This window comes from Apaloderma vittatum, unplaced genomic scaffold, assembly GCF_000703405.1.
Source record: "Apaloderma vittatum isolate BGI_N311 unplaced genomic scaffold, ASM70340v1 scaffold14123, whole genome shotgun sequence".
NCBI lineage: Eukaryota > Metazoa > Chordata > Aves > Trogoniformes > Trogonidae > Apaloderma > Apaloderma vittatum.
In genome coordinates, this window is record NW_009709919.1 from 44,702 (window position 1) to 61,664 (window position 16,963).

The 16,963-nt window shown below is 35.2% G+C and overlaps 1 protein-coding gene across 1 annotated transcript in view; it reads right to left on the reverse strand.

Annotated features, from left to right (window-relative positions):
- LOC104272190 (centlein-like) overlaps positions 1-16,963 on the reverse strand; it is a gene marked incomplete at its 5' end in the record, with an annotated part of 94,176 nt that overhangs the window by 41,661 nt on the left and 35,552 nt on the right. The window contains 2 exons of the mRNA XM_009867118.1: positions 14,232-14,455; positions 15,080-15,173. Of these exons, the coding sequence (XP_009865420.1) occupies positions 14,232-14,455; positions 15,080-15,173 (318 nt within the window). The remainder of the gene's footprint in view (positions 1-14,231; positions 14,456-15,079; positions 15,174-16,963) is intronic.

Sequence of the window (16,963 nt, forward strand, 5' to 3'; positions counted from 1 at the left end):
TAGGGAAAGCCATTCCATCTCCCATGCTCTGGCCTCCTCTCTATATATTGTTTCCATTTGCTTAAATGTCAGCTTTTCAACTGTAAAAGGCTATTTTCTGTCAACTTGCAGAACATCTTTAAAGGATGTAAAGGTTTCAGTAAATGATATAAGCATTTTGAGATAAAAATTACTAATAATTATGTACACTAGAGGTATTCTCAGAAGTAAGTTGCAATATTCAAGAAACCATAATTATAAAGGTAGCTGTATATTTAATTTTATACAATTTTTTAAACATTTCATTTGTAACTTCAGATATCAAGAAAAGCTGAAATACTATCCTCTAAAGCTTTTTTATATTTTTATGTGGACGGCTTTGTAAAATCAATGTGTTAAGTGTAAACTGTATTAACAAATTTAATTACTAGAAAGGTTCGATGTTGTCACAGAGCAGTTCAAAAAACAAATACACAACAAAGAGTTGAGAAAAGAAGGGAAAAAATGGAATTTTTCTAGTCAAATAAAGTTGACACTGTACAAATATTAATGTAGTCTTTACGTTTCCACACAAGAAAACAAAGGCATATTGGCAGCCATTTCTGAGAGGTATCAGGAAGCTGATGATAGATATTGTGGGGAGGATATGAAGACAAGGATATATTTCAAAATCATGAGACGCATTTAAGAACTACCACTACAATGTATTGCATATAAATTATAGTGGTAATTCATCCCTGGATTCTTGTAAATGAACCCCCACAGTCTTGTATTTTATTTGTAATTTATGTTATCATTGGAACTCTTGCTAAAATTACAGGCATAAATGAACAGTTTAGGGTAAAGTACTCCTTACACTACATATTAAATAGCTGAAGAGAACATTGCAGGAAAAAGCCAGGTTTCCAGCCTAATGCATAAAACGAAATACACTTTCCCTTTGCCATGATTATCATTAGTATTATGATTTCATTTGGGCAATTAATTATTTTCACACACATGAACAGTTTGAGGACAACGTCATAGTGGTGTCTAATCGCTGCAGTTGGATGTCCTAGCCTGAAGCAGACCTACAGCTGCTGTCTCTTAGCACTTCCCTCATTCTCTTCCACTTGCTTCTGTGAGATAAGACTACAGAACAAGTCACACATTTCTCTCTTTGGTGTACATAATACTCTAAAGACCACAGGACCACCTTTGAATCTATGAACAGAAAACTGTGCACAGGTAGACAAGTTCAGTCACCAAAGAGTAAATCCTTTTTCAGTGCCTGTGAATCTTGTGAGACATGCTATGGCTAGTCATACAACCTCCATTGCTGAGAAAGAAACTGAAGGTCTTGCCACATTAAGCATCAAAGGCAACCTAGTGCGATGAAAACAAACTACTGGCACAAGCTATGAGAACAGTCCATGGTTACCTCAGTAATAGCCAGTGAAACTTCAAGAGAGCAAATCAGATGGTGCAAAGCATTAGTAGGGAAGTATAAACACTTTTCTAACTCGTCCAGCAGTAACTAAGTCTACGAGGTCCAGGCACTACAGACAAACAAAACCAGCTTCAAAACCACAAAAAATCTTCCCCTAGGGTTACAATGTGAATAATAGTGTCTGACTATCTATAGAGATGCCAAAGAATCCTGTGAGCCAGTACTCATTGTCTTGCAACAACTGTGGTCTATGGCAGAGAAAAATGAGGACAATCCCAAGGAGGGAATAGCGTAGACAATAATTTTTTAAAAGGAATCTCAGGTGTAGTTTGCAAATACCAATTTTTTGTCTCTAAAGTTGTCTTAGTTTTAATACTTTCCTTTTCTATTCCTGTTGAAGATGCCTTAGTTCTTGACTTCTATTCCTTTATGCCTAGAAAGACTCCCAAAATCTCAAATGCAATCTGAAGGCTCATGCACATTTCTTAGTAAATTGCTAAGAATAACTATAAACTTCTGGTTTGTGCTCCTGACTATGGATGTGTCTTTTGAAGTTTATTCCTGTAGAGAATGGGAGTAGCCAGGAAAATGGAGCACTAGCATTAACTTTGAACATAGAAACTTAAACAAGGGACTGCAGGAATAAGAAAGTTGGAGTAAGATGTAAGCATTAACAAAATTGCCAGTTCCCTTTGTGCAATAAGCTAGACCAAGAAATCTCAGTGTGAGAAAAGTAAAAAGATTGGGTCAACATAGCAAAATGGTCCTTTGCAGAAGACATAACAGTGCGGAGCTGATGAAGATTCCTCTCCTGAAATCTGGAGGAGTTCAAAAGAACTCTAGGAAGAAATGCATTTCTTTCTGATATTGCTCTCCCAAGGACAAAATGTGAGAACTATTGTTATGGCCCTACTTTCTAATCACTGATACACCTTAATAGAAACCAAAAAGCAATAAGTTGCACAGAGGAAAAGGAGAACGGTGTCCAAGGAGTAAAAGTTTGCAAGATCCATTTGCTAGATCCATTGATGAAACTCTTCAGTATTAAGATATTTTCCTGTGCTAGTTATGTAAAAAAAAAAAAGTATTTCCACTTGAGAATGATGACAGAAAAATTAATTGCTACAAGTGGAAGATGGGTAATGATGTCAAGAACACATTAAATTTAGCACATATGCAAGAAAATGGATTATTCCTGAAAATTTTTGTTTTATCTACGGAGTATATTTCTCTGGGAGCCTTCTCCAGTTCTTCAGTGCCCTCAAAGAGAAAATTTGCCTTATATCAAAATAATTCCTGAAAAATTAAATTCATTCTCCTTAAAGAAGAGAGAAGCACAAACTGATCACTAGCCCTTTAAATAATCCTTCACGCACTCTGTCCATTGTTACCGTTGATCTGTTATTTTATAGATTTCACTATTTAAACTCTTTCAATCTTTGCTCACTGTTATTTTGCTCAAAACCTAAGATTCTTGTTCCTTTTTTCCAACATGTGTATTTTATACGTGGTGCCCAAAAGAACATACAGTATTTCATGGAGTGCTTTGACACTGCTAAGTAGCAAAATAAATGTCCTCCATGAAATTCTCTATAAGAAACAGTGCCTGACAAGCTGGCAATGGTTCTGCTAAGAGTGGTAGATTTGACAAGCAGGTGGCCTTCGTGCTATCAAATACCATCTTCATGTTCCTGAGAAACAGACACCATTATTTGCCCAGCCTGTGGACTTTTGCAATATAAACATACGAATCCACAAACCAAAAAAACCCATCCCCATAACTCAACTAACTGCAATTTTGGCTTTTTTTCACAACTCATTAGTTTGCATCACACATATGTCAATCTTGTAAATGCATCATGTATGCCAATATACTTTCACAATCACCACCAAGTTTTCCCCTATTGCCTAACTGTTTTTTTGTACAAACATGAGAAAAGCATTTTAAAAAATAGATACATTGACCAATATTTAAATCAAATCTAGCAACTTTCAAATGTTACTGTTATAACAGTTTTAGAAATAGAAGATGAAAACTAATTGTAGCTTTCTGTGTCTTTTTTATACTTCAAGAAAATTGTTTTTAACAAGAAACTGAAACATCCATTTGCAGATGACAGCAAATCTGCTGCTGAAACAGCACTTAGAAATAATGTCTGAGAAGGTCAGATTTGACCCTTTGCAAATAGATAAACAGTATGCGGAAACTTGCTTTTTTATCACTTACCTATTTTTTTACACCACGTGCTTTTAGATACTAACAAAACTGTGCAGCCTTTTTCAAACATTATTTATAAAGAAAACATGCAAGTATCAGTGTTTTGGCAGTTTTATGTGTACAAAGAGTCACACACTTTTTCTGACTGACATTGCTTACTGAAGTCTTAATGACAAACATGTATTGCCAAACATCTCTGAAGAAAAAGTGAAGCAAGAAAAGCTAAATTCTTTACAAAATATAAGCAGAGCTTCCTGGCTGGAGCTGTACGGGAACAGTAATTTTGTTACAAACAGAACAGAAATTGTAGACTTACAACATTTAGATCACTTTTACAGATTTAAAATACTGTTCTCCCAAGTGACCTAAAGAACTGAGTAAAGCAACGGTATCACTATACTGCACAGAGTGTTCTGAGTGATAAACACACTTTCTTCAACAACTGATACAAAACACAGACATTTTCTTAACAAATACCACTTGGTCTGACATAGGGGATTGGAAGGAGTAAGAGTAACGTTCAATCCCGCATGGAATCTCAACATGGATGCTGGGTTTTGCACAGTTTACCTTATGAACATGATCCGAGTGACATTTCACAAATTCCTGGATAAATGTTGCTACACTCTGCCAGCAGAGAGACAGGCTGTGTCATGCACAGATCAATAATAGCACTGTGTTTCATCAGCCTCAAAATCAAAAGTGCTTTATCTGGCAAAAGCCATGGCCCTTGAGGATCTAACATATATAAACTGAATACGCTACGCAGGATGTCTACTACAAAAGCTGCCAGTGTAAAGACAAGTCTAGAGATACACAGTGTGTATAGGTAAATAAGAAAATATGCATTTGTTTATATAAATATTTTTAAATCCTTTTAATGAAAAGTAAGAACAAATATCACAGAACAGCAGCTGAAGAACAGAAATGAGACAGCTCTTGAAAGAAAAGTAAAATTAGTCAAAACAACCCAACATTCATATCTTTTTCCAGAACTTACTAAAAAACACAAGTACCTTTTGAATAGTACACAGTAATATGTATGACAGTGGGCTGAAGTCAAATGCACTCTAAGCTAGACATAATGCCACATTATGGAAATTATGTTTATTAAAAACATAGAACATCAGAAAACTTCTCTTCAGGGAAACTACTCAAGTAGAGCTCTTGATACTGTAAATCATCATATAATACCTGTAGTTTCAGGCCTCAGTATAGGTTGACCTAAGGAAACAATGGAAATTCATGTCTCCTACTGCTTAGCTTTCCTCAGTATTATCTTAACTTTATTTTTCAATGACAGAGCTGGTAAAATTTGTATCTTTAAGTTAGTGCAGCACCTGTAGATTTTTAACTGAAATTATTACCTATCAGAATGCCTTTCACTCCTTTGTTTCTCATGGTAAATTTAGTTCTCTCTTCTCCTGCCAAGGTCGCTATTGCAAACAATATCTTAAGAAATAAGAATTTTTATTCTTCGGAAGCCAAGTCTTTAAAAAAATATCTCAAGTTGAGTCCTTTATCAAAATTTTGACTCAAAAAGGATTAATCCATCCCTATGCCCCCCAATTAAAATGAAAAGCTTTAATCTTTACGTATTTCACTACTACACCACTAAAAAACCGTTTCCTTATGATAAAATCTACAAGCAGAAAAAATGGTTATTTATATTTTCTTTTCTGGATTTTCTTTACCAAGCTATACTCCACCTAAATTAAAAAGATTTAGTCTTCTCTCAGCTCCGCAATCAGTGACTCTTAAGGGCTGTATCAGACCAATGTAATTCAAAATTCTGTGTACATCACACCACAAAAGCAGTTTTTCCCGCTCCTTGAATTTCTTCTGCTAAAGACTAATTCTCTTCTAATGCTCCTTTTGTACACTGTGGAACATTTACTTCCTTTAGGTTACTCCCTTTGTTTCATTACCCATTTTCCCTGTGCCATGACTCTATTTGTATGTCTTGAGGGTGGCTTCTTCCTTTGCCTCAGATTTTCCCTTCTTTGAAACCTCATGTTTGAACATCATTATAATACTCCTCCTTGGCTCCAGTTGGACTCTTATTGACTTTTCTTAAATTTATCATCCATATTTACATCTCTTCTCCACAGCACTATTAAATGCACTCTGGGTTTCATCTCAAAAATACTGTTGCCCAGCTGTGCTCTATGAAGCACATGCATTTCTTCCATCAGTGCTTCAGATAAATGAACAGTGTTACTGAAGTTGAGAACATATCTTCCAGTTTGTACTTTTCATTAATTCAGCTCACGTCATTAAACCTATCTCTTTCTTCCTGTCTCTATTTTTTCATGTTTCCTATGGAATAATTTTTTATTCTCTTCAGAAAGACTCTGCCCAATGCTAGCCACAAGCATCTGATTTCTTTCTATTTTTTTCTTTTTAGATTAATTGTCTAATATCACTGTGCCTCTTTGACTCCAATTGGCAATGGGCAATTACAGTCACATTAAAATTACTGTCCCCACATCTGGTGTGATTCTATCTTGTTTCAGTTCTGTGTCCTTGAATATTTTTCTTTCAATATTCCTTTGCTAGACTGAGGATTCTAAACCCAAATTTCTTTTTCTTATACATTTAAAGTTCAGCTACCTTTTAACCTCCTCTCTGAGAACCTCAATTTCTTCTCTGGAATGGTATATTTTAAAATCCTTCTTGGAAATCTTCTCCAAATGCTTTTTACTTCCATCAATGTCTTTCTTGGATTTTGGGTATTAGAGCTACATAGGGTATCCTAGGAGCAGTCAAATCATGCCAAGTGACAGAACACATATTCCCTCTGCCCCTATTGTGTAGCCTACAGTTTACACATTCAAGGACTGCACTTGTGTTTTTCACAATGGCAACTGGAGTTCATGCTCAGCTCATTACCTACTAGGACTCTCATTTTTCTTCAGAGTCCCTGGTTCCCAAGAGACAGGCATTCAGCCTCACTCAACATGAACTTGAGCAATGTATTGGTTTTCATTATGATGTAATGATTTCCTCATTAAAAACACTGTGAGGTCATAATGATCTATACTTTTCAATCAGCCTCTGGTGGATGATTGAAAACTTAGAATAGTTGTCAATGACTGAAGACATCCTCTTGCACTGGCTTGGATTTTTTACATTGCCACTAATTTTTAAAAAATGATTGAAAGATTTTACCTCTAAAACAAACAGCAAAAAGACTGTCATATATTTCATAGTATATCCAAATTGAATAGATGTGTAAGGTGCAAACCATTACTTAGGGAAAAAAAATAATGTTATCATTCATGTGAGGGATCAACTGAAAAATTAATTTCATGGTACATGAGATTCTGAGCTGGTGAAAATGATTAAGTAGTACTCATATGCACCACTTTAACCTTAAGGCATGAATTGAGACATAGAGTGTACACTGCGTTCCATGTGTCAGTGCTTAGCTCCAATCCAAACACTACGTAAAACCAATCATGATGAAGATAATTTTTGGAATTTTATCTCCTATGAACATTTTATAAGCAATCTCTGTTGCACAGGGACACCCAACAAAAATGAATGGATGCGTGTGTAAGATTTCTAGATGATAGAGTCATTCTTTCAATCCCATGACCCTGCTTCTTAAACTTTTTGGGAAATCCAACTCCTCAAATAAGGATCATAGAATCATAGAATGGCCTAGGCTGGAAGGGACCTTAGGGATCATTTTAATCCAGCCTCCCTGCTGCCAGGGACACCACCTCTCAACTAGATCAGGCAACACATGGGGATTGAACGGGAACTGAACCCATGACCTTGGCGTTGTTAGTGCCACGCTCAACTGACTGAGCTAACCGGCCCTACTGATTCACCTGTTACATGTGTCTACCTTGCTAGAAATAGTGAAGACTCTGCTACACCACTCTTACATTCCCTAACTACACAATGACAGAAATGTATTTAACAGATTAGGACAGGAGCAAAGAAAAGGGAAGTAAGGTAAAAGGATGCATTAGGAGAGTGCAGGAGACTCAATTGATTTAACATTCACAATATAAAGCGATGCAAAAATACTTCCACAATTTCTCATGACTCTCTAACACTTTTCATAAGAACATAATACAAACTTATGCAGCTATATTTTCATTGTAATTCCTTCCCTGTAAGTTCAAGACACAAAAAACCTTCTCACCATCCTGAGGTCTATATTCAAGTCTAGAGCCAATAAAACTTTTACAACCATAACCAGGAGGTCTTGAAATTTCATTGAATTCAATGGAAATAAGCACAATCATAAAGTGGTTAGTAAATTGTTTTCATAGTTAATAGTGGTAGTTACTAATAATTCATGGACCACCCCACGGAACAAGCCTAATAGCACTGATCCAATTGCAACCTAAACTCGTTTCCTGCGACAATCTACAAGAGAATCAGACTGCCAGAGCTGAAATGTAATCTCTCCTTTAACATATGAATAATTATTCATCCCACCAGTGGATATTTTTGGCTGAGAGTTGATGAATAAATATTACCTGACAAAACCACGTATTATCCACAGAATTTTACATAGTAGAGAAGGTTCAAGAACCCAGTCTAGCTCTGTGCTTAAGTACATGAGCAGACCTTGCTGAACTGAGTGAATACACTCCTGTGAGCACAAACCCAAACCCTATTATCATAGTACCTGCTAAGCTTTTCGAGGTCTTAAATAGTATCTTACTCCAGAAATTTTAGGGAAAAAACCTGCAAAGTGAGCTCTGTATTTTATTTAATAACCAGGTAAGATTTGATTCACAACTAAAGTTTGACAAAATCACAGGGAAGACCAAGAAAAATAAGCTACATATTACATGAAATCCAGAAGGGAAAAATTAGAGGATGATACCTTCCAGTTTTTACTGTAATATACATACAAGCATATTCTATTACTGTATTATACTGTCAGATAAAAATATACTTGATATGCTTATAGATATGGGTAGTATCTCTATTTGTAACTTTACAAGAACATGCTAATCCTTCTAATACAGGTTCTTTCTTTTAATACAGAAGTATACTTTTCATGATTTCTACATGATACAGCAATATGTCATATTGATTGTCAGTATATTCTATGAGTTTCACGCAGTCTCCACAATTTTTTCTTTATAATATATTTTCCTAGAATTTACCTATATCTAAGTTACTTCCTTTTGACAGCAATATAATACAACCTCAGTTCTAGTTCATGCCAACTGCTCCCTTTAATTTATGAATGAGACTCATTTCCTACATGCAATGTACTTCAACTATTGTTCATCAATAATTCAACAGGTCTACTGTAATTTTTCTTCAGAGATCAATATAAATGTAAAAGGTATTTCACTTTATTTTTGTTTTGTAATGACAGCACAGTTTCATGATAAATATACTTTACAGTGTAGTTTTGTTAACTGAACTGACTTCAGGATGCTGTAAGTTTTCAATACAGCAAACTATAAAATAAATAAAGTAATAATAATAAAAAAATTACTAGATGCATTTTGAAAGTGCAGTTACTTTCATGTTTACCATTTGGCAATTCTCATTTTACTTCCAAGTCAACTTCTCTGACAAGAGCAGAAGATAGAAATTTGAGAACTGTTTTATATCAGCAGCAATGTCGAATCAGTAGTTCAGTAGAGGAAAAATTATATAGAAATTTCCTCATTTAGTAACCAGAAAAATTGAACAAACATATTTAACTAGCTGATCATGTTTCATTCCAAGCAGAATTTAGGACTAGGGCTTGAAAGAGGTGAATTCTAGTCTCACAGAGGCACAGAGCATTGTCTCTCTCTGTTTTCAGCCTTTCTAAGGTGGCATCCTAGCCTGAATTTAAATTTATTATGCTCAGCAATACTTTAACAAAAACTACAATATAGCCAATATTGCCAATTCAAACTTTCAAAAATTACAAGTGGGGTCCAGAAATTGAACTTAAATTCTGTAATGTTTAAGTTTGAAATACAACACTGACAATTCTTCCTACCTACAGATGATGTTGCTGTTCAGGTGTAGACCACTGTGGTAAGTCCAGTAAGAATGGCTTTTTCTTAAAAACACATCGATTGGAGGTGTGTTTTGAGTTTTGAATAGCCTACTGTGGCTGCAAAGAGGTCTCTTCAAGGCTGATACACACTGATAACAGCAGTGTGACCTCAGAATGAAAAAAAGTAAACTTTACACCTCATCAAATTTTCAGAAGACTTCAGTCTGACACAGGCACATAGTTTAGTTCAATTATAAGATAAACTTTTGCTGTCTTAGACTGTATTTGCAAACTCAGGAAAGGTCAGGTGGCGTATCCCGCTTTGTCATACTTTTATCCCACCTGGTTTACCTTTTCACTGGTGTCATATTTTAAGAAAAGAATTAATCAAAAATTAACTGTTTTAATTTTTAAACATTTTTGAGAAACTGTCTCTACTTCTTTTTGAACATTGTGCCCAAAGATTATAGTTCTTGCAAATTAAACAAGACTGTCTCTTCTTTTGGGAGGAGACTTCCTAAACAGAATACAGAAGGATTCTTATAAACATAATAAGAGTAATAGTAATAATAACAATAATAAAAATAATAATCACAAATGCTCTGGAGTATTTCCACGACAAAAGAGTCAAAAAAAAAATCCAGGACACATGTAAAAGTGTTCTGGAAGAAAACATTTGGATGTGATCATGAGAATTTCTAACTTGAAAATGTTTATGTAGAAATGCCCCTAAAACTTTCAAAACATTCACACATTTGCCGTAACGAACAAAAGCGAGACAGTTCCAAAAGTAGTTTTAGCTTTCTGTGGGATAATTACAAACAGCATTCAGTTTAGAATTTCAAGCTTATTCCTAAAATTTACTTTAAGCAAACCACAGACACACAAAACATCTTTAAAGAGCGAAAAATCCGCTCATGAAAACCAGAGTCAATGTGAGATCTTTCTGTAAATAACAGGTAAATCAGTAATTTAAAATGCATCTAAATTCATCATCAGTTTCTTGTTTCAGTGTAATTGAATAATGCTAAATTTACTGATATTTGGGTACCATAAGAAGAACAAAGCTGTAGTGCTGAATTTGTGGATGTAAATTCTGGATTCTGAGCTGTTCTTTGATAGACTGGGCAGTAAAAAATAGGAGAATATGTAGACAAACTTAAAAGAATAAAAAAAAACTTAAAGAAATAAAAGGGTTTAGCCCTTCACCCTTCTGTTTTTCCTGCTTGAAATAATTCACTAGATAAACAAATTTTTGGTAAGCAGATTGTATTTTAAAAGCTCAGTGTGAGCTCAGGGAAAAAAAAAAATCCCTTACATGTTAATTGAAAACTGAGTGGCTAAAATAAAGTTTGGAGAGATTTTTCAATGCTATGAGAAAAAAAAAAAAACCTAGGCAAATTTACAGCTAAAATGTGCAGCATTTTCTCTGCACGTAGTGACATATGTGCGGGAATGCATCTGAAATATTTTACTTAAAGCTTCACATCAGCCTCTCCACAGAGAATGTTCAAGTGCTTGACTTGTTCCCATTCTGCGAGGTTCAGGTTTGCTGCTGAAGTAAAGTTACATACGCACTTTCTAAATGCCCATGGCATTCCACAAAGAATTGCAACTTTTCCTGTGACGTCATCTGAGAAACACTGGAGAACTGATGCAAAAAAATGCAATGGACCTGTGAGTGACTTGGACATGAATAAAATAAGTATTAATGACTTAACTTGCTTTTGATTTTAGTTTCTTATTCAATACATTTTCTCTGAACTTTTGCAACAAGAATCACACCTGCTGTGTAAACCTAATTATAATTACTGTGTTGTATGCACTCTTCTTACAAGCAATAATTAGTGACAGAAATCAGCAGAGAGGGAAATAAATCTTAGAAAATAAAATTTTCTGGATTTTTCAAAAAATTCCTGGCAGGCATTTTTCTAAGAGACTAAGAAAATGCTAAATCCCTTCACTTCTACATTAAGCATCAGCTTTGGCTATGATCTCTACACACTGATAGCAAAATGCAACCACAGTACTTCTGATGGTTCTGGACTTGGTCTTGATGTGAATCCCTGAAGAATGCAGGCTTAGATTCTCACAGGTGCAGTCTCTTTACAATCATTTTTTTTGCAGAAATATGCAAAGAATTGATTTGCAGAAACAAAATAAAGCAAGAAATCTGTATTACTGCAAATAAAAAAAGAACTTCAGTCTAGCAATCTGTACTCCTACAAGCAAAGAAATATAGGTACATGTCTGTGTGTATCTTCAAGAAAAATACACAAAATCTTAACATGTACATACATTCTGAAAATTAACAGGTGCCACACAGTCCTTACGTTGTATGAATTGTAAAATCTGTCAGAAAATGAGCATCTGGAACATTTAAACCTTAAATCTAGAGTTGATCTAGCACTAGGGTCCATAGGGATTGTACTGAAGGACTGTCTGCACAAACATATGCCTTTAACTCCTAGGGGATTTATTTTCTTAGTTAAATTCAGGCAACATGGTATCTTGTCTAAGCCATGATGTTAATGTTTACAGCTGCTAGAATGCCATACTTACTTTAGCCCAGGATCACAAGTTCACTGTTAATATAAGATTACTTAGAACTTTATGATTACATATGGAAACTTATTTTTGGATGCTAGTCATTTTGACACTCTTGAAGAGTTTAAGAGTCTCCCTAAATCCAGAGGTTTTCTCAATCTTCCAGTTTTTCATAGTTTGCTCCCAGTTTTTTTAACTTCTGCTTGTGCAGGAGAATTCTAAAATCTAAAGTAAGGGAAGCATTGAGAAGAAACAATGACATCAGTGATCCTGCTAGTGAAAGGATTTTTTTAAACAGTGTCATTTCCCTTGCAGTATGTTTAAACTTCATTTCTAGACAGTACTTCTTATATAAAACACACTAAAATCCCTACACAAATGTGTGCTTTACATCCATTTGATCTCTCTGACTCATGGTTCTATCTCTAAAACATGCATGTACCCTGCAGTGACTGTGTAGGTTCTTTACCTCCTTAATTTTCACTTGGCAAGTAGCCCAAGCCTCTGCTTTAAATTTCCCACTTGGTAGCACTAGTATGGCACCTGAAGAGTAATTAGTCGTAAGAAAGGGAATTTGAATTGTTTGCTGAGAAGGAAAAAAATGTGCATGCCTAATAAAGATTTTTCCTTGAGTACCTGCAGCACCATTTATTTATTTTTGCTTAGAATGCACCACTCTTTAAATAGACTGGTGACCATTTTTTTTTTAACTTACCAAAAAACTGAGTGAAAGTAAACTGGTTTGGCTTTAAGAACAATACTTCTTCTTTTACAGTCAGTCTTTTATATTACAGCAGCACTTATCTTGACACAAATTTTGCCTTTTTTTTAACAGTTTCCTGATAATGGTGGGGGTTTTTTTATTTTACTTCTCACATTGCTCTGCTATGGACACCTAAGGTGTAGTCTTCTAGGAAGGCAAATCATGCATATCTCTGAGCAAGCAGAATATTTCACCTGAGTTACACATATAACTCTATGTGAAGTTTATACCGTCCATGAAACTTTGCATTATGATACTGTTTGTGAGATAGGCAGATCTCCATTGGTTCCAATGACCTTGGAAACTCTTTTTGAAGAATTCATTACTTATATATAAATAGTTATGCAAAATGAGTAACAGAAATGAGGTTTTCCCTCCTCTGGAAATTAGCAGTTCCCTAGCCCTACAAAACTGAAAAGTGCTGCTCCTGATACTGCTTCTGCCTTCTGTGCAAAGACAGAAATGCAGAGAAGTTTGAGGGGGAAGGGATTTGATTTCTTTTTTAATGTCTGCCTCCTTCCAGCAAGTCCATCTGTTCTAGCACTATAATTCTGGAAGCAGGATGTGTGTGTGACCAACAGGAGACAATTACTGCAAAAGTGTTTGTTGATTCAGCACTATAAAGGGCAGGCCAGTCACTTCAGTATGAATAGAAAAGAATTCCAGCTGAGGAGCTGCATACAGATTAACACAAAATACATATATATAAATGAGAAAGGGGAAATTCAGAAAGGAATATTAGTATGCAAAAGGATTAAGGAGGAATGAAGACTGAAGTAGAGAAGAAAGCTGGCATCCTTGGGGCTGTTAACAAAATAAGTTTACCAGTCTCGCCTTCTAGCTTTTCACCTTGACAGGAAGAGATGGGATTAAATAGATACAGAACTGGTCTAAGCACCCTTTGGAAGAAAACTCCAGTTGCCTTGAGTACTCCATTCTTGGGGTGTATGGAGACATGAGGTTTCTCCAAAAGTGCCTGTTCTTCACAGAGAAATGGGCGCCAATTAATGTGGACTAACCAGACTCTCAGGAAAGTTCTCAGACCACAGGCTAAGAGTAAAACTTCCCTCATCCATCTGAATGTGTGCAAAATGTCAGCATGAAAACCACTTCTTTTTCAGAAGGATTAATGAGTTGGGTTGATACAATAGTAAATCAGGTCTGAGTATCATTTGTACATAACAACTGAATCAGAATGTCATATAAGACATGCTAATCTATAACATTTCCATAATTTTGATCATAAAAAATCAACATTATCAAAATTCCACAGAATTAAGCTGAACATTGTATGGCATCATAATGAAAAGTACTTTACCTCTATAGTCACTTTACTAGTTTGAAGTCTCTGATCAGCCAAATGTAGCTGAGCTGTTAGTTTTTCATTGTTTTTTTTAAATTCCTTCACAGAAGACACTGCTGTCTTTTTTTCATTCTGTAAAACAGCTATCTGCTGCTGCAATGATTTAATTTTTTCCTGCAGCAGAGTAACAGAGTAGCCCGGTCTCTGGACAATGGTATTTCTCCTTTTTGTCCTGTTCACTAAAAATAAAATGGCATGTTACTAAAGTGATAGATCATCATAAGTAAGACAATTTCTGATTTTTCTTTGGTCCTTCAAAACACTGTGCGAGCCTCCAAAATATTTCTTAGTAAACAAACTGGTAAATTATTGCAGTTAACCTGTAAGTACTCTATGTTCTTCTTCTAAAGTGCTGACACTGCACCCTTGACGGGTACTTGGAAGATAAATGTGGCTCTGGTTTCTGATCAGTATTACCAGAAACAAAGGCTTCAGTGTCTTGCTAACAGATTTTTAGTAAGGTCTAAGACAAAATACAGTTAATTTTGTTTCATTATTTGTGTTGGCTACAAGGGACAAAAAAGAACAAAATGCAATGAAAAGTCTTAATTTAGTCAGCAGATTAAATAGGTAGGCTTCAGTAAAAACAAGAGTATATTTTAACTGGATGAAAAGATGCTGTTTGATAGTCACTTTTTATATGGCAATTTCACTTTAAAATAATGAACTAAAGCTCTGAAAAAATAAGCAAATCTAAATAAGCAAGTCCTGCAACAAGAAGTAAGCAGGTTTGTGTAACACAGAAAAGGTTTTGAAATAGCAGTCAATCTTATGAAGTTGCCAAAAATATATAATATTCCTACTTTTGCTCAGAATTGATGGATAAGATGCTATAAGACAGTAGATCCTTCTTCTCTTGGAACGTAACATTTCCAGGCCTTTATTCTGTGGATGGCCCTAAATAAAAAACACAAGCACAAAGCTAGCAACATTTCGTTATGGCACACCAACGTTTTCCAGTTTGAACTGAAACAACAAAATTATTCAAATAATACATAAAATCCTAGTGAATTTTAATTTAGACATGAGTCTTACAATATCAGCCAGTAAAGAGTAAAAATTTCTGTCTTTCCCATCAAATGTATAGGAAATAAGAGACTGTTACGAGTAAATCCTAACTCCTTGGAAAGAATCCCAGAGAAAAATTAAGTATTTGTTACTGCCTACCTTATCTTTTTAGATAACGTACAGATTTACTCATAGGGAAAAAAGACGGCATGTATTACTTGAAAGCCAACAATATCCTATTTTTCAAGGTATTTAAGAGAAAATAAATAGGAATAGTCATCCTATTAGCTCAAAAGGAGGAACATCAGATTAGAAGCTGAGCTTTAACTGAAAGATGCATTAAAATATATGAATATCCAAATACAAAACCTGCCTTTGTGCAAGATTTAAGTCAGCTGCATGACTTTTAAATATCTGATTTGAAAAAACAGTTATTTCCAGAACCTCTCAAATGTTCAATGGCAGAAGCAGAGGCTCAGGAAGAATGCTGTTTGCAATACATACTTTTGTTTGCTCCAAAATCAAAGTGTTTTCTCCTTGGCTTTTAAATGCTCAGTGTACTTTGAAACACTTTTCTTCTGGAATTCTGCAAAATGCATCCAATTTTTAAAGTCTCCAGTTTGCCACTTCTATGTGATATCACGCAAAATATTTCTGGAAATATTCATAACTAAAATAGTTGTTCATCCAATTTAAAAGAGTAAACAGTAACATTATATATTAAACTGCACTGAACAAATGACTGGCATTGTAGGATAGCTTAGCCATGAATTCTAGATTTTTACAGTCAGCACACAACATGAAGGACAGGGAGCTAGGATATGCTAGGAAAAAAAAGAAGCAGCCTAAGCTCCTACTTCTCTAACACCAAAGCAAAGAAAAACAAAGGATGTTAAGCTCTTCTAGGCCTGCTTCCTTCAAGTAGTCTCTTATTTTTTTATTTCATGTCTGAAAGGTAACAATGGAACCTAGTACTAAGTCCCTTACAGTATGACCAGATGATCCTAGAAAGAGTATGACCAGAGGATCCTACAGACATTGAGAAAATATAATTAGATGACTGACGCTAGTCTGAAATGCTGATTACATGTTATAGAGAATGGAGCTCTCAGCAGATAGGAGTGAACAATTCATGCCTGCAGCTAAAAAAGGGAATCTTCACTCTAGGCCACAGCTCTGATGTATGGATGAGTTCTAAGAGAGTGTCAATAACTCCTCTGATACTGCACAGGGTATTATATACTTATACCATGCAGGGGTAAAATTGAGAAAGTCCTTGTTTCATAAATGATCTCATCTCCAACTCCAGGCATAGCTCAGGACTTAGATTTCTCTAGCCTTTCGCCCTGTATGAGAATCCCATGACCAAGTGAGTGTCCTTAAATTCTCAGATGGGATTTAAGAGTTATGCTTAAATATGGTGTTCCCATTTCTCAATATTATACCTTCTGGCAAATCTATCTTCTGTAGTCACAAACCATGTTTTTGGGTGCTTTTCCTGCAACGGGGGACTTCTGATGAAGCATATTTATCTGCCTAGGGCTCTTGGGATGCTTCCTTATATGCTCCAAATCCACCAGTGTTACATTTGTGTATCAAAATATATCTGTGTTTGTCTTTTCCAGTAGGAACAGTGAGTAAATGCAATATACGCTAACAGGAGAGGTACTGGCTGTGTC